The sequence below is a fragment of the Molossus molossus genome, unplaced genomic scaffold (genome assembly GCF_014108415.1).
Source record: "Molossus molossus isolate mMolMol1 unplaced genomic scaffold, mMolMol1.p scaffold_m16_p_15, whole genome shotgun sequence".
Lineage (NCBI taxonomy): Eukaryota > Metazoa > Chordata > Mammalia > Chiroptera > Molossidae > Molossus > Molossus molossus.
Genome location: NW_023425350.1, coordinates 31,755,581 through 31,776,921, shown reverse-complemented (window position 1 = coordinate 31,776,921; position 21,341 = coordinate 31,755,581). Strand labels below are relative to the sequence as shown.

The following is a 21,341-nucleotide window of genomic DNA, read 5'->3' as shown; positions in this document are numbered from 1 at the left end:
CACTCCCGCTGTAAAGAGTCACATAGTAGCCCTGGCCGGTTTGGCTCAGCGGTTAGAGTGTCCACCTGCGGTCCGGAGAGACCCGGGTTCGGTTCCCGCTAGGGGCACGTACATCGGTTGCAGTTTGTCCCCGGCCCTGGTTGGTCGTGCGGGTGGCAGCCACTCGATGTGTCCCTTTCACATCGATGTTTCCCTCTCTCTCTCTTTCTCTCTCTCCCTCCCACTCTGTCTGTACAAAAAAAAAAAAAAAAAAAAGAGTCACATAGTAAATTACAGGTCCTCCAGTCCTTATTTTGAAGACAGAAGCCATGTTTTCATCTGCTATATGGTGACTAGCAAAGTGCTCAGTTAGTTCTAAGTTCTTTCCTTTTCTTATCAAAATACAAGCAGCCAACATAAGAGCTAAGGGGGTGGGGAAGAGGAGGGGGTGTATATATTGTTTCAGGTGGTGAAATTAGATAGTGGGGTAAAGACCTAAGAAAACCCTTGGCAAGACGTCTGGGGGATTTCCTCCCCAGGGAGAGGAAAGAGGATGGGCTCAGCCTTCTGTAGCCTATGGCAACAATGATTATTCTCAGGGAAGAGTGACACTCATGCCCACATATCAAGCTGAAGCAGGAAGGATTATACAGGACAAGCCCAGCCCACAGCAGGCTTACTTAGTTCAAGCTCACCCAAAGAGCTGCTGTTACTTCAGCCTCTATTTTAAAATAGTTTCACTTGCTCCATAGGACACACTTTGAAAACAGGTCCCCCAGATTCCTGTGCTGTATATAATCATCACATGGTGCCTCTCTCCTTTCCACCTTCTACTCCCAATAAACATCACTGCATTGATAGTCTCATTTACCTTCCAGGTATAAACAATGGAGCAGTGGCTTCCATTCCCACACAGGCCATTGTGGCAATAATTTATAAAGGCAAACACGCTGCTAATCATTAGGGATATGCAAATTAGAACCACACTGAACTATCACTTCATATCCTCGAGGATGGCTTTAAAAGAAGAAATAGAAAATAACGCGTGTTAGTGAGGATGTGAAGAAAGTGAAACCCTTGTGCGAGGCTGGTGGGTATGTAAAATGGTATAGCTGTTGTGGAAGACACTATGGTGGTCCCTCAATAAAATTAAACACAGAATTACCGTATGATCCAGCCACTCCACTTCTAGGTATATACCCCAAACAACCGAAAGCAGAGATTCAAACATATATCTGTATACCCAGCTCCTAGCAGCATTATTCACAATAGCTAAAGGTAGAAACAACCCAAACGTTCATTTACATAGATCAACAAGATGTGGTATGTCCATACAATAGAATATATTCAGCATTAAAAAGGAATGAGCCCTGGCCGGTTTGGCTCAGCGGTTAGAGCGTCGGCCTGCGGTCCTGAGAGACCCGGTTCGGTTCCCGCTAAGGGCATGTACCTCGGTTGCAGTTTGTCCCCGGCCCTGGTCGGTTGTGCGGGTGGTAGCCACTCGATGTGTCCCTTTCACATCCATGTTTCTCTCTCTCTCTCTCTGTTCCTCTCTCTCCCTCCCACTCTACCTGAACAAAAAATGGAAAAAATGTCCTCGGGTGAGGATAAAAAAAAAAAAAAAAAAAGGAATGAAATTCTGACAATGCTAAGTGAATAACATTTGAAAACATTATACCGAGTGAAATCAGCCAGGCACAAAAAGTCAAATGCTGTGTGAGTCCAGTTATATGAGATATACCTGGAACTGTCAAATTCATCGAGCAGAATAGCGGTTACTAGGGAGGTGTTTGACGAACATAGACTTTTCAATTCCGGATGATGAAAAAGCTCTTGAGATGAACGGTGCTGCCGGCTGTGCAACAACGTGAATGTACTCAATGCCACTGAATTGTACACTTAACGTGGTTAAAATGGTAAATTTTATGTCATATATATTTTACCACAATGAAAAAAAAACAGTTAACCGCCTTCACCCCACCACCGCCACTGTAACACCGCAATGCAACCCTAAACTATCACACAAACGACGTGTCTTAAGTAAAAGGTCTCCCAAACCTCTCCACGCTTGAAATCTAAAGTGATAATGGCAGCTACACCCTTTCAAGACAAACAGTGCTGGCGATTGCTCGGCTTGCCACGCTCCGAGCGTCTGTGGTTCCAGTGTGTGCACTCGCTGACTTCAAAATCCTCATCCCTCTTCCTGTTAATGAAGGTTTGCTTCGACCTTTCCATTAGCCCACAAACTACTATTAAAAAAGCCATTTATCAGATTAACACTGAGTACTGCAAAAGTCATCTGCCAGCGGCGTGCGCTTTTCCACGTAGGGGTTGCCATGCCAACAGCTGCTGCACGTTATTTGTCCAGAAGTATCAATTTCAACAAGGTCCTATTTCATAATTCTGAGGACCAGTTCAGTCTTGTCCCTCCCCACTTCCCAAATGTGCACCCATAGCAAAGACCCCACCAAAATCAGGTAATGACCAAGAAAGGGAGCAATTACAGAATCAACTTGCTAAAGGCCAACATGCGGAAAACGTTGTAAAGCAGGCAAAGATTATATTATTTCCTCTCTCTAACTCTTATCCCCTTCCCAATTCCTCAGGAATACAGTCAAGAATTTCATGTAATAACAGTCTGGCCAGTAATTCTAGAAAAAGGAGTCCTGGGTGAATAAATTGAAGGAGCAACTATAATTATGCAAATTGTCATAACAGACTATTTCCCTGGAGATAAGCAAAATGGGGTAAAATACTTGGATTCTATTGATGCTCAAATCTGTTGCAAATTTTTGTTTTAAATGATGCCTGAGAGCTTTTAAATGAATATGTTTAAACTGCCTGGCATTACCATGATTTTGACTTAGAAAAAAAGTCTGAAACAGCTCCCGGAAACAAAAGTAACCCTAACAAGCAATTTCCAACCACAAGCCATGAGCCCTAGCCTCATACTGAAACTCCTGATTAAATCAAAGAAATTTCCAATCCAACTTAAAAATGATTCAAAGAAAACAAGCAGATGCTCTAGACTCCTGACTCCCAAATGCATAGGAGTCATCTTTATGTTTAAGTTTACTTTACATTTAGGCCCCACCTCCAACCGCAGTCAGCGGAAGGGAAGAAACTCCTCACAACGCTTAAAAAGATATAGCTTTCAGGGATGGGACAGAAACACCATGTTGATAGCATCTATTTCAGCTAAAAAAAATTGTTTTAGACCTTCCAACTGTAACAAATGTGAATGATACTGAATATGCATTGAAGTTTTCAGTATAGTCAATACACTACTGTGTAAAGAAGAAAGGGAACCTCTTAAAAGATATGGATTATGTCACAAAATTTCAGGAGGACAATCACCAATTAAAATTTCAAATGGAGTTTATTTAAAACCTTGGGCACAGCCATGCCACTGAAGAAAAACTCGTTCTCCCAGCTGATGGCTTCTTGCTCCAAGCAGACACATGGGCTACATGACAGCCCCAGCCCAGCCCTGACGGCCTGGTGGCCGCAGCCTGCTCTCTGCAGCCACGTGGATTGTTCTAAGCCCACAGGAAGGCCTACCTGGGCACAAAACCTTTTCATCTGTAGTTACTTCTGGGACACCAGAGCTAACCAACACATTGATCCAGCATATAGAAGAGATGCTGTTTTCAGGTTTGAAAATAATCTTCAGGCTGGTTAGAGCTTGTTTTCTGAGCCTGGACACGTCAACGAACAGGGGTTGCATTATAATACATCTGTGTGTAGAACCCGATACAGCGATATTAAATCTATGTGCCTCAATAGTCAGAAACAATTCTGACATACTGCTATATAGAAAATGCATTTTCACAGCAGTATATACTATAATAATATTCTGTAATTACATACCCCTATTTATTATATAGTAAGAAGTATGTTCACCAAAGTGTTAACAGTGGCTACTTCTGGATGGTGGAATTTTGGTGATTTTTATTTTTATCTAGATGCCTTCCTGTACTGTGATTTTTTTTTTTTTTTTTTTTTTACAGAGAACGTATATTTTTTATATTTAGAAGAAAACAACTTAGCTACTTGAAAAATAGTTTTACAGGAAAGATAACTTACTGGGATTGGTATGTATATGTGCTTGCTCAGTCTCCCTAACTGCCTTTATGTCAAAATCTTCTGCCAAGCAATTTGGGGAGCCCTGTCCCTCCTGCCCTCCATCCACAGGGCCAAGCGCACCCCTGGGTGACATTTGCACATCCCTGTCCTCCCTCCACATCCTGCTCCCTGTCCAGCAGCGTCAGTGAGCTGCCCTCACACTGGGGACAGGCATTCAAGAAGCAAGGAAATATTATGCAAGAGCACAGGAAGTCAGAGGAGACAGGATTCTGGGCAGGCCTGGCAAAGAGTCTGTGTGAACTCCAGTGAACAAGAGGACTTTGCTCAGCGGGGCCGAAGCCAGCAGAAAGCCTTCCCAGGGCAAGGGAGAGCCGTCCACCTCAGGTCTCTGGCCAGTGGGAAGCCATCCAGAACTTGATGTACCTGATGAAAGGCAGATAAACCCAACTCCCAATATTTCTACTTTTTTGGCACAATTTCAAGGTGACTCCCCAACAGTCATGCACTGACTCACCTCTGTCCCACAAAACACTCCCCCTCTCTCCCAAAGCAGCGTAACTCCATTCAGTAATTTTCAAGTCTGTTCCCCTCCAGGCTTCCTAAATCAGTTCTTTCTCCCTCCTGCCTCAGATCAAAGGACATAGTACTTTCAGGTATGTGTCAAGATTGTGTCAATCATCCCACGTCAGTATCAACCCTGAGCACTCCAGATATGCTCACTTATACACACATACATACATATACATGTGTATGCAAATCATAGCAGTAATCATCCCCTCTTTTGTAGCAGTTTGTGTTTCCCAAGCCCCAAACCGACTGGCAAGGCAGAGATCAGCGCAGCTGACAGAGGTGGAAACCGAAGGTGAGAATGAGCACATGAAGGCTGCCGCGTGGCGTCAGAGCTGGGAACTGGGGTTCCTAGTTAAGGGTGCTCTCACTCACCCCGGCAGCCCGCCTCCTCCTTCCCTGGCATTAGGAGACGACACTGCCCCTCCTGATAACACAGCTGCTCCCCTTGTAGAAATCCCTGGGCAGGGCACTCTGTCCCACCTCAACCCTCTTCCTTCTGAAGGGTGGTCCCACTGTTGTGGAAGTGGACCCAGACCCCCTCTCTGGCATCATGCCATGCCCAGTAGTGACTTCTAAGGCTCTGCCCTTCTCCACTGTAACAGAACCTCCTCTTGGGGGGGGGGGGTCACAAGGGAATTAGAGAGGCTTCCTCCAAACCCCCACTGATCACCTTTAACCTCCCATCTTCCTTGCCTAAGGAAGCAGCTGGAAACAGGAGCCAGAACCAGGATCCACTTCGACTTTATTCCACAATGGAATTGGAAACCTAGAAGGGATGTTTGAGTTTATCTTGTCTGGTCCCCACCTACTGGCCCATTTTAATGATGGAGAAATGAAGCCCAGAAGTCACCGAGCTGGTTAACACTCCTCTTTGCTTTCCCCCAGGCCACAGGAATTCCAAGACTGGACATATAAACACGGCATTTCCCGAGCAGAAAGGGCCTAGGTGTGTATGGTGGGATAGATGGTACCGGGCGGAAGTGGGTCTGTGGTCCTGGGGCCCTACTCCCCTCTGCCACTGTGAGGAGCAGACAGTGGTGTTTCAACATGCAGCCCGGCCACGTAGGAAGTGACACCCACCCAGGCACTACCCCTGGCTGACAACTGCTGATTGTGGTAAGGACCGACAGCGCCATTCTCCTGGGACTCTGTTGTGTATTTCCAGACGCCACCAACACACAATGGTTCCTGCTCCTCTGGCGTAAACAGGTTGCCAAATAAGACAAACAATAACATCACCATGACAGAAAAACAAGGTGCCTGGAGAGAAGGCACCGGCCGGTGGAAAGAAGCTGGGGCCGGCGATCTCTGACATGGGTTCTGCCACGCTCTGGCTTTGGGATCCCCTTCTGGTGCCTCGGCTGTTTCATCCGTGTGATGAGAGTGACAAATCCTTTCATGGACATTCTGAGCTTTGGCAAAAACAAACGCTGAACAAATGTAAGAAATGATAATGCCGAGTTGAAGACAAAGACCCAGCAACCCTGGATTCATACTTCACTTCACCTACATTTAAGGAGCATCACATAGATACGTGTTCAGCAGTGCCCTGGACACACAGCACATGGCGGTGAGCAACTCGGCACAGTCCCTGCCCTCGGGGAGCTTACAAACTAGAGGGACGCGACAGACAGTAAGCAGACAGATACGTTAGAGCATGCGGGGAGTGTTGTATAGAAAAAAAGAGAGAGAGAACAGAGATGGAGGCATGGAGGTTAACTGAGAGAAGTCTAGAAAGGCTTCCCTGAGGAGGTTGTATTGAAGCTCAAACCTAAGGCTCAAGTCAGCTGGCTGGACTCGGGGTAGGGCTGAGAGAAGGGCAAGACCAAGGACAAGAGTTATCAGGGGTGCCACAGGTGATGGATCTGAGGCCAGAGTTGCGTGACCTGCCAAGTCTCATGGTCACTGTGTAGCAGAGCCAGGCCCTTCCCAACCGAAGCCTCTTTCCACTTCTAGTGACTCCTGCAGGCCCAGGCATCTTCTAGGCATTGGCACACCCCCATTTCTAGATCTACCGATAAGCTGTCCGACCTTTCAAAACCTTGGGTCCGGCACTTAGGAAGGCCCCAATGACGTCTTGCATGTCAGATCTAAAGTGACAAGTGGCGCTTTTGGTCTAGAGATTTGGGGTTGCTAAATCAAAGGGTAAATTCCCACTCACGGCGGGATGGCAGCCGGCAGGACCCTCTACCCTCACAGGTGAGGGGAGAAGAGCCAGGTGTGGAAGGGGCACCTCCAGTCAGACCGTTTTCCAGGCTTCTGGAGGGTTCCTCCGTCTCTTGGTGCTGAGAGGTTTCCTTGAATCTCAGAGTGCGGGAAAAATATAACTCATACCCTGAAATCACTATTGGAAAGAGCCCATAATCCTGAAAAGCTCAGCCAGGGGGTGGGAATGGGGGACAGGGGTGGGATTTAAAGGCCTGAGGACAAGCATCTCCTTTTAGATTCTCCTAAGACTCCCAGCTGTGGACGAATCACTCCAACAGGTAACCATGGGCCAAATGATTATATTGCTGTGCTTATTAATAATGGCGCCTTAATGGTCTGCACTTTAAACGTTTCAAAGGTCTTCCTAGTAAGATAATGGTTGCAAAAAGATTTTAAAAGTATACTTTTTAAATGCACGGTTTTATTGAAACTCGAGCTAATTTCAACCCCATAATAGTCCTCTCAGAAAGCAGTTAGTGTGTTTAACTCCCAGTTACAATGGGAAACACAGGGAGGTTAGTGACCTGTTCTAGGTCGCACGAGGCAGAAAGGGATCTAGAGGAGCCTTTCAGAGCTCCTCTGAATCTCACATGCATGCAGGCTTCACCAGGGACCCAAAGAAGGTGTCCCCGGGAGCATCTATAATCTGTTTGGCAAAACAAAGGCTAAGAAATACGGAACTCTTGTGGTCAGCCCCTGACACTAATTTTGGAGGAATTCAAGTGGGTGAAAGTTTGTCTTTTTCCGAAATAAACATGTACTTTGCCTTGGCCCGGAAGATCTAACTCAAGGAGAATTAAGCTGTCATCATTACCCTTGTAATATTTGGATCCACAGAAGGACTACGGGTGGCTCAGAATCACAGGGCTTATTTTGATCTGAATATGGGAAATGGTTTCTAATGTGCTCAAATGAATGGCTCAGAAAAGAAGGGATCGATACTCACAGTCATCTCAGGCTCCCAAGGCCCAATGCCAGCCAGCAGCTGTGGTGAGCATACCACCCCCAAATGTGCCTAGGTCCCATCACCTCACTGATCCAGGCAGGGAAGACAGTTTGCTAGTTCAGCAGGTACAAAGTTAGAAGTTTCAAATGGAATCTTTACTTTGGAAAGGAAAATAAAAAAACATGGCAAATTTATGGGTTTCATACCTTAACCATGTAGTCACAGATCAGCTTGGTTAGGACACCTTCCTTTGCCTTCCTGAGGCCTGTCTGCAGCTGTGGGAATGTAGATGCTATACTCAAATGTCTAACTTTGGCTAGATTCAAGTGAACATTACTTTCTAGCCTACAGGTTTCTTAGGACAACCCAGAATCAGCTTCCTGGGGAATGCCTAAGGCCCCAGACAGCTCTGTGTCTGCGCTGGGCTGCACGGGCTTTACAGCTCTTCGCCCCCTGAAATCCTGCAGGAGGAGGGCTCCTTCCACCCGGCTCCAGAGGCTCCCTGGGTTCAGGTGCAATGTTCAGCATCTTGCACGAGTAAGTATTTAAATGATTACTGAACATACCACTGAATAAAACAGTTCTGCCTGGGCTGGGCAGCAGCTTCCCATTTCTACAACCATTTACTGATTATGGAGGGGATGGAAAAGGAATGAGATGATGCACTTAGTTGTCATGATGAGATTAAATTCCAAGCCAAGCATTCAGGGGCTGCAGTCTCCCTCGAAGTACCACCGGACAGGGTGCACTCAAGTGACTCGCTTGGCCTTTGCTGGTATGGGATCTTCTCCAGTGATTTGGGATCTCTGGCCAAGACCCTGCCTGCAAGTGTCCAGCCATGACCTTAAGAGCTTCTAAATACCTCCAGGGGAAAGGTTAGACATGTTGGGGGAGGAAACAAGCCCCAGCTGTCCTACCTAGGTGACTCCAGAAAGATGGCTCCTTTTTCTTTCTCTTCTTGCGGCATCTGGCCCAAAACTCCAGAGCTCGGGCTCTAGGGAATGGTGTGGCACATCGCAGGAAAGGAGAAGGCCAAGGTCAGCTCGGCTGCTGTACTCCAGCCGGGGCATGCAGCAAGCAGCTATTGGTAGAGATGGCAAAAGGGGTGGTCTGACTTGGATTAGCCTCCCCCCTAAAAATAGGGAAGTGTTGAAGAGCAGCCTGTCCTATCTTTCTGCAGTGATCAGATTAAAAAACCTGGAATCTGGAGTGAGAAAGGGCAAGAGGGATAGAATGAAAGTCCTGAGCAAATGCTCAAGGGGACAAAGACTTTACCATCAAAATGAGAACATGGGAGGAGGGTCACTGCGACCCTCCCCAGAGCCTTTTGGACAGTATGTGAGAGTATGGTAAGCTGTCTCCCTCCGGCTTCCCCTCTGGACACTGGGAGACAACCATTGCCCTGGGGGGGGGGGGGGCTCAAAATATATATATATTCCCTTAGGAAATAACTCACCTGAAAATGCTCCTGGGATATACATTCCAGGTGAGTTATTTCCTAAGGGAAAGAGGGGGACATTTTCAGCCTTTGAGGTCCTTCTCACAGAGAAAAACCACGGCCTTCTCCAACCACTCCTTGGTGCTCACCCCAGAGCCAGGATCCTATTTGGAAGATAATGGAGGTGCCCTGAGCAGCTCCCTCAGGTTCCACTGAGCCCTAAGAGAGGCATGCACTCTCCCACGGCCCCAAGGTGGCCCAAAAATTTCATCACCACATGACTCAGGGAGGACTGTCCCTTAACTTCCCAACACCAGCCCAGGCCTGGTCCTTATCTCCCTATCATTACCAGAGCTCCAGATTGAGTGCAGGAAGGAGCTGCTCCGCAGCACTCGCCTGGACGCCCTGTGTATTCTTGCCTCCTCGTCTGACTCAAGCCGTTCACCCCAACCCGAATGCCCAAACCCACCTATCTATCGAAATTCCATCTCGTCTTCAAGACCTAGATCTTAATGCTCCTCCATTAAACCTCCCTCTAATCCATGCTGACCTATTCACAACACGCAAGATCTATTTACCCTTATTCACTCTCACTTAATTACTACCAATCTTCTACTGTTTGCTTAATGTTTTACCTGAGATAGTTTTGACTGCCTAACAAGATAGCAGCATCTTAAAGATGGGCCTAGGGCATCCACTAATAAAACCATCTTGTGATGTTTTAAGAAAATAATTATAGGAACTTCTGACTCTCCGACTAGACTATAAGCCTCCTGAGGGCAGGGGGTCCATCTAATGCCTCTTTGTAACCTCACTGCATGGCGTGGCCCCTGAATTTGATAGGTAACCTACAAATGTTTACACACAGTGATGAAGCCAACATCTCCACAAACTTACTACATGCACGGTGGGTGATCAGGAGGATGGGTAAGTTGATCTGAGCAAAGGTTTCTGTCTGTGCCTCTAACCCTCTACACGTAGCTCCCAAAGTTTCTGACACAGAACTACTGAGCCTATACACAATTACTGGGCACCTAAATGCAGGCCTCTCTTCTGGGTGCTATGGGAAGAAAAAAACCAAAAAACAGAAAAAGATGACTAGGCCCCAGCTCTTGGAGGGTTTACCACCTAGGGGTAATCAGGGACAGATACACAGGTAACACACACTCAGCAAAAGCAAGTTGTAAAAGCATCATGTAAATAATAAAATACAGACTGGAGACCACATACATACAGGGGTACCAATGCGCTGCTAATCCGCGAGGGTTTCCCAGGGAAGATGGTTTCTGAGCTGAGAGCAAGGAATCTACCACACACACTTTCCTGCCTGGCTTTTTAAAACTCTGAGATGATGCTGGAGCACTTTGTTTGGCTGCTCCTTGCCTTGATGCACTGGGCATTGCTGAAGCAAAGCATTGGCAAAATACCAGCCTGACGTTTGCCTCTGGTGCAAAACCATGTATCAATAAGACCTGCTGCGGTCCCCTGATTTTTCTTTTCCTTTTTCTTTCCTTTTAAAGCAAAATGAGTAAAGAGCTCAATTTTACATGAATGAAAACAACAGAGCCCAAGAGGCAAGACTTCCAAAAACCCAAGGGATCACAACAGAACAATTCTATAATTTTTTTTAAATTATGATTTTAGGGACTCAAAATATGCAAGGTATTACAGGGTACATCAGAAAGTTAGACATCCTTGCTCTTGAGCAACATGTGATCTTGTTGGAAAGACAAGAACACATAAAATGTCATTGGATAACAAGGAAATATAATCAGGCAGGCTCTTTGGCAAACATAACCAAGAGTCAGAGACCAGCGGAGGGGGAGGCGCCAGCGTGGGAATTACTACAGCAGGGTTTGTAGGAACTGGGGAACTTGGGCTCACAATAGGAAAGTGGGAGATATTTGAGGAGAAGTCGAGGAAAGGAGCACCCAGGATGGAGGGACTAGGGTGAGGGGACAGAGGCGGGAATGAGTCCTGTGATACAGGGTGAACAGGCCTTGGGGCAGAGGGGGGAGGTATGCATATTTGGAGCTCAGGAGGCATGTTGGGTGATGGTGAGTGGGGTGAGAGAGCTGGGTGGGGTCCCTTCTTGTCAGTGAGATGAATTCCCACTGCCCTGTAGACTGCCCTTGCGGAAGAAACTGGACCAAAGCTCCACGTCCTCATTCAGGCTCTGAGTGTGTCTAGCTAATCCTTGAAGATCTTGAAGAGAAACACTCAAATCCACAAAAGACACCCCTTTCCTACCCTGAAGACTCTGTGCTTTGAAGACATGACAACCCTGCCTAAAATAGGCCTAAAACAGGAGCAGTCTCTGCACCATGCAAACCTCTTCTGAGGGGCTAGGAAAGTTCATTTAGCAGCCGCGATGCTTCCTAGTTGGTCAGATAGCAGGAAAGGGCACAGGACATGAGTGTCCATGGATCGCCAGGAGACTCAGGGATTGGGGAGGACAGAGAGTGCACTTGTATTCTCCCCTCACTTCTTGACCACCCCAAAGGGCCTCATGAAATGGAAGGGGCACGCCAGGTTAGCCAGGACATCTACAATGAAGGCAAGAAAGCCAAAAATCTGGGAAGGACCTCGGCTGGCTCCCATGCCCCTCCCACCATTAATTCCGCTAAGCCCCTGGTATAGAATAAAGGACAGACTCCTGCTGCATGGTGATATGGTTACATTTATAGAAGCTCTCTTGTCACCAGTGAAATGTGACCTTCATACTTTTCTTATCTTAATATCTGGGTAAACATCTGTTGTGCAAGCACACAAATAAAGGTTCTAAAGGTGAAATGTGGTGTGTCCGGTAACACCACACTGCTCCAAACCCAGGCACCAAAAACTCCTTCTGGCATCGTGGATGGCTTCTCTGTCCCTTTACCCTGGGCACCAAAATTAGCTTCATCAACCTTGGCCAGTGCTGGAGTAAATGTTGCCATTCTAAAATAGCATCTGAGAACTCTTGGAAACACAGGAGAGAGGCAAGGGTACAGTGGTTTACAGACACTGACTGAAGAAAGCAATTTCACTGTGTTGCTTTTCAAACCAAATAAAAGGAAATGAGCATTATCAAGATTTCTTCTAGAGTCTCTGTAAAGTAAATGATATTCTTCTAACTCCCTGAATTCCCCACATGACGTATTTTACACATCCTCTTTTTCACCAGTAAGCAACATTGTTTTCATTCAGAAAAATAATATAGAGGTCATATGTTCCTAACTGAGTGCTCATCAGATGATCTGTGCTTTAACTCAACATTTTACTTTACTAACTTGCACGGTCTTGTTATTTCTGGAATACTCTCTAAAAATATCACGAGACACCGTGTGTCACAAGCATAATTTTTTGTTGTTTGCACTTAAAAGTCATAAACAGAACCAGGCAACCGATTTTGTGTGTGTGCTCAGAGCTGCTCTTTCTGCAACTGCGTATGACGTGTTTTTCCAGGACAGTCTTTCTCAATACTCCAAAGTGCTTCAGCAACAGGAAGTCATAAAGGTAGGAAGGAGGCCTGTAAATATTTGCTGTCATTACTCATTAGTAATGAGAATAGTTAGTATTAAAGTTTGAGTCATCCCCTTTGTGCTCTGGCCTCTTCACTACCTTGTCACAGGAGCCCAGGGAGATGCACGTGGGCCCAGCCTCACCAGCGACACCAGGGGCCGATATGACATTTCATTGCAGATGGCACGGTTTTTTCAGCAGCCCAACCTCCCCCAAATGAGGATAATGTACTGCCTTTCCTTCCCTCTGCCCCTTACCAAGACGTAGTCAAGGCAAACCTTATACCAAGTGGTGACAATATAAAAATTTATTTATTTATTTATTTATTCATTCATTTATTTTTAGCAGGAGGGAGAAAAGAGAGAAACATTGATGTGAGAGAGACACATTGAGTGGTTGCCACCCACATGACCCCCAACTGGGGTCAAACCGCAACCAAGGTACGTGCCCTTAGCGGGAACCGAACCCGGGCCCCTCTGGTCTGCGGGCCCATGCTCTAACCACTGCGCCAAACTGGCCTGGGCTGAAAATTATTTTATCAAGAGTAAAATATGCCTATTTGTTAGTATAAATATAACATCAAGAGACACCGAGAGAGCACTGTCCATTTGGCTGGGCACAGAGCACATTGATTTAGATGACTACTACCAAAAAATAATTATACACTGTCATTGATGTATTTTAAAGAATTTATAAAATGCTTCTGAACTGTCTCTGACTGAGCCCATGTCCTCTTATTCATAGCAAACCACTGACTCCGCACGGTCACAGGTCACTTCAGACTGAAAATAAGACCGAGTCAACTAAAACTAGTATAGAGTCGGTTCATCTCTAAAAAGACTGTAATACTGGCTGTACCCCCAGCACTTGTGGGCAGCCAACGTGGTAGTGGGGGTTCACCTCCCGCATCGCAATCACGAGTGCAGCATAATGGAGTCATTTTCCCCTTGTGTTTTATCACCCAGCCTGACATAATAAAATCCCGAATCCGTTATGATTCCTAGCACTAACCTCTCAGGTTTGAATGTTTTATTGGAGGGTGCCACAGAGAGGAAGTGCACTGGGGGGAGTTGTTGGAGGAATACAAGAAGAGAGTCATAACAATCTGCTTCCATGGCTTTGTGGGCAAACCACCCTTTCTGAAATATCTTTCCACGTGAGAAAAGGAACTGTTTCCCAGAGTCATTATCTTGCACAGAAGTTACTTGTAACTTTAAAACTGAAGAATTTTTCCATTTAAGGGGAAGGGGGTGGGGTGGGGAACGTGCCTCCTGGGAACAAGCAATGTTTCTGGTGGTCATGTCACATAATAAGAACTTTGCTGATGTACAGCGGCCTCTAGAAACAGCCTAAGGCATCAAGCAAACCAGTCTTTCTTGAGAAATTAGACAGAAAACCAGGGCCACTTAGAAGCAGATAACATTCCAGTCCATCCCACACCTGTTTCCTCAGCTCCAGAGATCTTCAAGGCCCTGCATGCTCCTGGACTTCACGCTCTCAGATCATTCCCAGGACCAGACAACTGGCACCAGATTACACCCAACCCCTACTAGAAAACACAGAGCTGTGAGTGGCATGCACCGTGCATGACAACTACCACACACACGGTGCTGTGCAACTGCCGACATGGCCTGCTTCTCTCTGTGTCACACGTGTGGTGCAGTTGTTGTACAGCACTGCAAAAACTCAAGAAGGCTTCCAGTTCACGGTGCAGAGGCCAGTGGGACTGTCAAAGCGCAGAGCTCACGAGAGAAAGGGCTCTGCAGAAATGCAACATTATTATTGCAACGGCCACAGCTAGTCTTTATTCCCCTATCCATTCTTTCCTTCCTGTGCTTGCAATTTCAAAAGATCAAAAGAGCCAGAGGAAGTCTTGTGCATCTTGATTTGGAGATGGCTCTTCAGAAGCCACAGAGGAAGACTTCTAACAGGTTCTTCTGCACAATGGAGTCCGAAGGCTAAGGTATTATTGAAGTCTTGCCACCGGTGAAGGGTGGGAGGTGGAAAGCTTTGAACTTCTTAAGGGCAAGAAAGAACTGCCTCCTGCCAGAGTTGAGGGAAACCCACGAAAAGTAAGAATTGCCAGGACTGCCAAGTGCACCCTTCAGATCTCCAGTACCTTTCTGAGTGTGAGGTTCAATGCAAGTGGTGAGTCACAAAAGGGAAAAGTAATTATAATGATTAGAAATCCAACAACAAAAGCAGTTATCATTTATGGAGTACTTACCATGACCCAGAAATGTAATAAATACTTTATAGATATCTTAAAAATGTAAGGCAGTATGCATCACTGGTTAAGAGTACAGACTCTGGAAGCATTTTACCCTGCTCAAATCCTAGCTCCGCCCATACTACCAATTTGACCTTTGGCAATTCACCTTTTTATACCTGTTTTCCCATCAGTGAAATGGGGATAGCAACAGGGCTTATCTCTCAAGGTTGTTATTAGGATTAAAAAAGTTAATCCATGTAAAGTTCTAAGGACAGTGCCTATACAAATAAGACTAAGTGTGCAGGTTTTTTTTTTTTGTTTTGTCCTATTGTGTGTAGAATTTCTACTAGGACACACACATGTATTCCTAGTGCATAAAATTACCTCCAAATAACCGTGCAGGGCTAAGGGCAGACATGGGGTACAGGTTAGATTAAGTTGCACCACAGGACCTTTACTAGAAGCACACACCAACCCCACTCCCACCTCCAAGACATGGAGAGACACTGGCAGTGAAGCAATGGACTTGTTTGGGACAAACAGAAGGACGCTGAAATGTAAGGCCGTCTCTGGGTCAGAGACTTAAGAGCCAGAGCTTGCGTTTTCCAGATTGGAAAGGCTTGGAAAGGCTATTGAGAACTGAACAGACTTCCTTTGGCAGGGGGGTGCTTATATATATAATATCTTGTTTGGAATTTCAAAGGTTCACAGGCTATCCCCTGAACCCCATTCACAAAATCCAACTTAAGAAGCTTCCTCTCCCTTGGCCTCCCTGGAGTTATAGTGGCTTCCACTGTTATCCTCAGTGGGACCAGAACCTCGAGCCCTATCACTAGGGGAGCCCTGTAAGATGTCTCCTTCTGTGCCCAAAGCAAGCGTGTAGAGAACAGCAAACATTCATCATTGGAGGCTTTCTGACTATGGTGTCCAAGTACATGATAAGGAATACTCTTGAACCCTCCAGTTTTTCTTACTCTCATTGTCCCTGACACTGACTACCCGAATTTGATCTGCCCTCAGAGCTGATCTCTATGCTGGTGGTCAGCACCTACCCTGGGTGATTACAGGGAAAATTATGAACCAACTCTCCCACCCCTAAACACACACACTCGTTTTTATTAATCATGTGTGCTTGTGTGTGTGGTTACTACTCCCTGAAACGCTACTGAGAGCTTATCTTTAGCTTCGAAAGATTTGATCCCAACAGAAAAGTCACTTGTAAGCTGCCAGCCTACATATATATATATATATATATATATATATATATATATATATATATTTAAATCCTCACCTGAGGATATTTTCCCATTTATCTTCAGATAGAGTGAGAGGGAGGGAGGGAGGGAGGGAAAGAGAAACAGAGAGAGACATGGATGTGAGAGAGACATATCGATTGGCAGCCTCTCGCAGGACCCCCAGGGCTGGGGACAGGGACTGAACCCCAACCAAAGTACATGCCCCTGAGGGGAATCGATGCTCTGACTGCTGAGCCAAACTGGCCAGGGCAATATATTATTAATTAAACTTCCCTGTATGTCTTCCCTCCATCCCCCACCAAACTAAGCAATTTGAAGACAAGAACAACACCCCCTATTTCTTAGTCTCCTCTTCAGTATTTTATTCAGAGTAGGAGTAGAGAGCAAACAGAACCATTCCTGGTGAGCCTGACATCTTTTATAATCTAACAAAGCGAGTCTCTTCTCTATAAGGCTCAGTTTGGGATGGGGGTGGGGGTGGGGGTGGTGCACGTAATCCTTTGGAACTGTCTAGAGGCACTTCAGGAGGTACTATTTTGCCAACAACAGGAAAAGACCTACTTAACTAGAAGTAATGAACGAGGGTTCTGACTCTTACCAGAGCTAACTTTCCTTGTGACTGGAGGTCACTTAACCTCTCTGGGTCTCAGTTTCCTTATCCAGAAAGGAAAACGTATGCCTACATGATTTGCACAGTCCCTTATAAGACAATTCTAAGCTCCCATCGGCGACACTGAAAAAACCTGTAGCCACGGCATTCTTTTGAACTTCATGAAAGCTGCATGAACTAAATGTTAAATACCTGAACCGCTGTGTTACATCAGTTCTTTATCCCTGAATTCCGGTTATGCAACAGCAACAAATCAAATGTTGAAGGAATATTTATAGAAAATATATGTAAATTGAGAAAAACTGTCCAGCAATATTTCCGCCTTCAGTGTTAGAAAAAGACGGACTTGGGTTTTATTTTAGCAGAGGAACAACTTCGGCCAGATCGTCTGAAAACTTCTAATCCAGATGTCTCTGACTCCTTCCACCACTGGCACAGCACTAAGTGATAGAAGCCTTCACCGGAGAAGGTGTTCCGAGTTCCCTTTAGCTTTGGGAATGGACTTTGATACCTGATTATCCAAGGATCTCACGTACATTTACTTGAACCACTTTCCAATCTCTAAGTACCTAAAACCTTCCAGACTGGTTTCTCTCCCAGGGAAGGGATTCAGAAATTGTCTTATCAGGAGGTTAGTCACCCCGACACTTTCCAGCTCTTCGTGGAATCAGAACCTTGATTAATGAGGCCTCCACTGCACTCCTGACATACAGCGCAGAAAGGTGAGCGCAGCACCCTTACCCAGCTTCAGTATCTGACCCTCTCTGATATCAACGAGAATGCCACTACCACCCAAAGAGTGCACTTTGATACCTTCTATCAAGGCCAGCCAGCCAGCCAACTCTTAGAAAGCAAACTCTTTATTATTAAACATTAACATATCCATCGACACACGAACATTTTGGAACAAAATGATCCTAACCACTTTTTGTAAGTATCCATGCATCTTGAATTTGGGGTAAGAAATGGCTCTGCTGAACCAACAGAATAAAAACTCATAGGAACTCGTGCAGAATCATCATCTGAGAGCCCCCTTGGCAGGCAGCACATTGCACTTGCCAGCCCCTGCAGGAAAGCTAAGGACAGCCACTTACAGGTCACACTAACTTTAACTTTCATTGTATTCGTTCCTAGCTAACAGAGCCAGACACAAAAAGTAAATATGTCTCTAAACAACTAGCCCAACAGGAATTGGACAACCATTTAAGGGACTCTTGATGGTGAGGGATATGCTGTTTGCCCTGCCGATCGAGGACCCAAAAATCAAAGCAAGTCGCAAAAGGCAGTCACACTGGGCACTGTAGCACCGACAGCGGCCTCCTAGGCAACTCGCGGGCAATTCTGGCAGTGGTTCTTAAACTCACAGCTCTCAGGAATAATTCAGAGTCTGATTACCCCCAATTTTTCCTGCCCTCTTGCAACTTGCCCCCTCTATCTTGAACGAAGGAGGCACTCCGGCCAGGTATGTTGAAATCATTTCCCACTGTTTCCAAGTTTCTTGCAATGATTAATACACATAATAGCAAAGAGCCGGCACTGAGCAGCTCAGGGGAAGCTAACACTTCACACATCTGTCAAGATTAAACTTCATGCCGCACCTCTGTGATTGCGACATTCACTCATAGGCATCAGGGTTGTAAATGTACAGTAACTTCCCTCGGCCGCTCTGGGGCCGGAGCGTGCGCTCACAGGAGCGGACTACAACTCTGTTGTGTTTTTAAAAATTGTTTCATCATTATTATTGGTATTATGATGCAGGCTACACTGGTTTTACAAAATGTGTGGGATTTTAAACTCTGCTCCCTGCTTCGGTGCCCTTCAGACACTGATTTCCAGGGCTGCTCCAAGGCCCCAGGGGGCTCGGTCTGAGGACCAAGGGTGGTCGGGCCAAAGCTCCTTCACCCTTCTCAGGCCTGGGGGCGCCACAGTAACTTGGGAGGGGGAACAGCGGTAGGTTCCAGGGAGCCGGGCTCAGTCCCCTCCCCCCCAGCGATCAGAGAACGGAGCGGCCAGGCGCCAGTCCAGAACGGGTGCATTTCACTCCCTTTTATCAAATCCTTATCTGTGCCGCGAGATGGGAACCGCCGCTTTCGACCAGAGGATACACGATTTCTGGCTCCGATCTCGCAGTGGAAGTCAGAACAAGAGCAAATCAACATAGGCACTTGAGCTCTTGGGGGGGAGGGGGGGCTCGAGGCCAGTCACCCCCTCCTCTGCGGTCCCCCATCTCCGAACCTCCTCACCGCTGCCCAGCAGCTGATATCTGAAGCTCAGGTCGTTCAACCTGCGGTGCATTCAATTCCAGTTCCCTGAACCCCAGCCCTGCCACACTGCCGCCGAGCTCGGAGCCGAAAGTTTCAGCCCGCCGGGGCAGCGCCGGTGGGGATAGAAGTGAGGGTCAGGCAGCCAGCAGCACGATTGCGGGAAGCAAAGCGGTACCCACGTCTGGCGGCAGCGAGGTGCGCTCTCACCCTAGCAGGGACAGCGCCAGCGGGGAGCGGCCGAGAGGGGGCGGGAGGGCAGCGAGAGTTGGCCGGAGTTGCCTCTCGCCCAGTGCTTAGAGGCTTGCGCGGCAGGCAGCAGGCAGATCGCTGCTGCCCTTCTCCGTCCTCTTGGGAGAGAAACCCCGGGACCTGCCGGGAGCTCCCTGTGTCTCCATCACCTCGCCACAGAGCAAGACACCTGCCCGGGCGAGGGAACAGGTTTCACTACCCACTCTCCCGCAGAGTCAAGGTGCGGGAGGGATCAGAAAGGGGGTTTCTCCAAGCTTCGGTGGGATCTGTAGACCCTAAGTGGGGGCCCTATGCTGCACCTTGGCCCCTCCGTGCCGCCGCGTCTCAGGGCAGCGTTCCGCCTCCGACCCCTCGCCAGTTTGGGGCTCAGAGAGGACATAACAACTCATTTGGAAGGACCCAAAGGGTCCGGAGTGGATGCTGCCCTGCATGCGAGACTTAAAGTCGAAAGCTGACCTAAGTTAAACCAACCTAGGAAAAACATTTCAACCTGCTGTCGCGGGAGTTTGGGGTAGGGACGGGGGAGATTTTGGAAGATACCGCGGGAGCGCCTCCGACCCCGCAGGGCCATCTCTCTCGGCCTCCTGGCCTCCTGGCACGCTCAGGTCCCCGAATCCTCGGGCCACAGAACTCTCCACTGCGAAGCTGCAGCGCCCTGTCCCCAGAGCGAGCACCTGCTTCCCCCTCCCACACTCCAAAAAACTTTCCAAATCTACCATCGGGTCTCAAAGACCTCTTTGCACTCCTCTCCCAGCTGCTGTCGGCCGCGCCGGCGCCGCGAGGCCACCCCTGGACGAGCTCTCTAGCCCGCTCCGACGCCCCTTTACCTTTTCTTCTCCTTGTCAGCTGTCATTGTTGCCGCGGTCCTTTGAGACGCCGAGCACTTGGGCTTCCCAGCCTGTGGGGGCTGCAGCCGCTGCCGTTGCTGTGGCCCTTCCTCCCTCTCTGAGGTTCCGTCCAGTGTTAAAAGTCCTAAGTGCTCGCAGGCCAGGAGCCGCACACAAGTCAGGTGGAAGTTTGCGGGCGGCTGGTTAGGTGCGGGGAAAGGGGGTGGAGAAAGGTGACAGGGAGGAACCTGCACCGGGAGGCGGGGTCAAGGAAAGGAGTGGGAGGAGGCTGTCAAATGCCAGAAAGAGGGCAGCGAGAAGAGGACCAAATTCCTTCTTTCCTCGAATTCCTGGGTGTTGAAAAAATGAAAGAAAGAAAAAGTGGCTCCGACGACCACAGTTAGTAGAATCCGGGGCGGGCGGCCGCGGCGGCTGAGATGACCATACAGTCTCAGGACACTGCCGAGGATTGTACGGCCCGCTCAGGAGAGCTGGCGGTAGCGCAGCGGACGCTGGAGCAGTGCGCCAGGCCACTCCCGAACGTCTGATTCCCTGGACTGCCTGCTCACGTTAAAAACTCTGGCAGCCCACGCGGGGGAGGGCACGCGGAGTGAGGGCGCAGGGGGCGGGGCGGGCGCGCGCCAGGAGGCCCCGCCCCCGCCCGCGCCGCGAGCGCCGACGGCCCACTTGTCCTGGCCAATGGAGAGGCGCCGCTGCAGCTCTGCCCCGACCGCGGCCCGCCCCATACCCGAACGCCCTGTTCCGTGGGGCCCGCCCACCCCGCCTCCTCCCTTCGCAACTGCCGTAGTTGTTTATGAGGTTGGCAGGTAGCAAGGTGGGATTCCGCGCCATTTAGGCGCAGTTTATGTGGACTAAGGGACAGCAACAAGTCGGTCTCTGGGGATGCTCCTCTGCGCTGGTGTCCGCCCACCCCTGCCGTGTCCTTGCGACCGGGTCCTGCACACTGCCGCGCTTGGCGGAGCGGCTCCGCGATCCCAGGCCCCGCTGCGTAGACCCTAGGGCCGGGTGGGAATAACTCTGAAGGCCCCGGTGGCTGCTCCGCGGGCCGGGGCGATGCGCTCCTTTCGGCAGAACGCCCTGATTTTGCCTTTTGGAAAAAGAGGGAAACCGATCACCTGCTCCTGTCCGGTCTGAGGGAAACCGTGCAATGAAATTGTGGTAGGGCTGCGCC

The 21,341-nt window shown here is 48.1% G+C and overlaps 1 protein-coding gene across 1 annotated transcript in view; it reads right to left on the bottom strand.

The window, feature by feature from the left end:
- The window catches only part of EPAS1 (endothelial PAS domain protein 1), an 81,533-nt gene extending 60,832 nt beyond the window's left edge, over positions 1-20,701 (bottom strand). The window contains exon 1 of the mRNA XM_036262959.1: positions 20,150-20,701. Within this exon, the coding sequence (XP_036118852.1) occupies positions 20,150-20,175 (26 nt within the window). The 5' untranslated portion in view covers positions 20,176-20,701. The remainder of the gene's footprint in view (positions 1-20,149) is intronic.
- Positions 20,702-21,341: the final 640 nt, after the last annotated feature.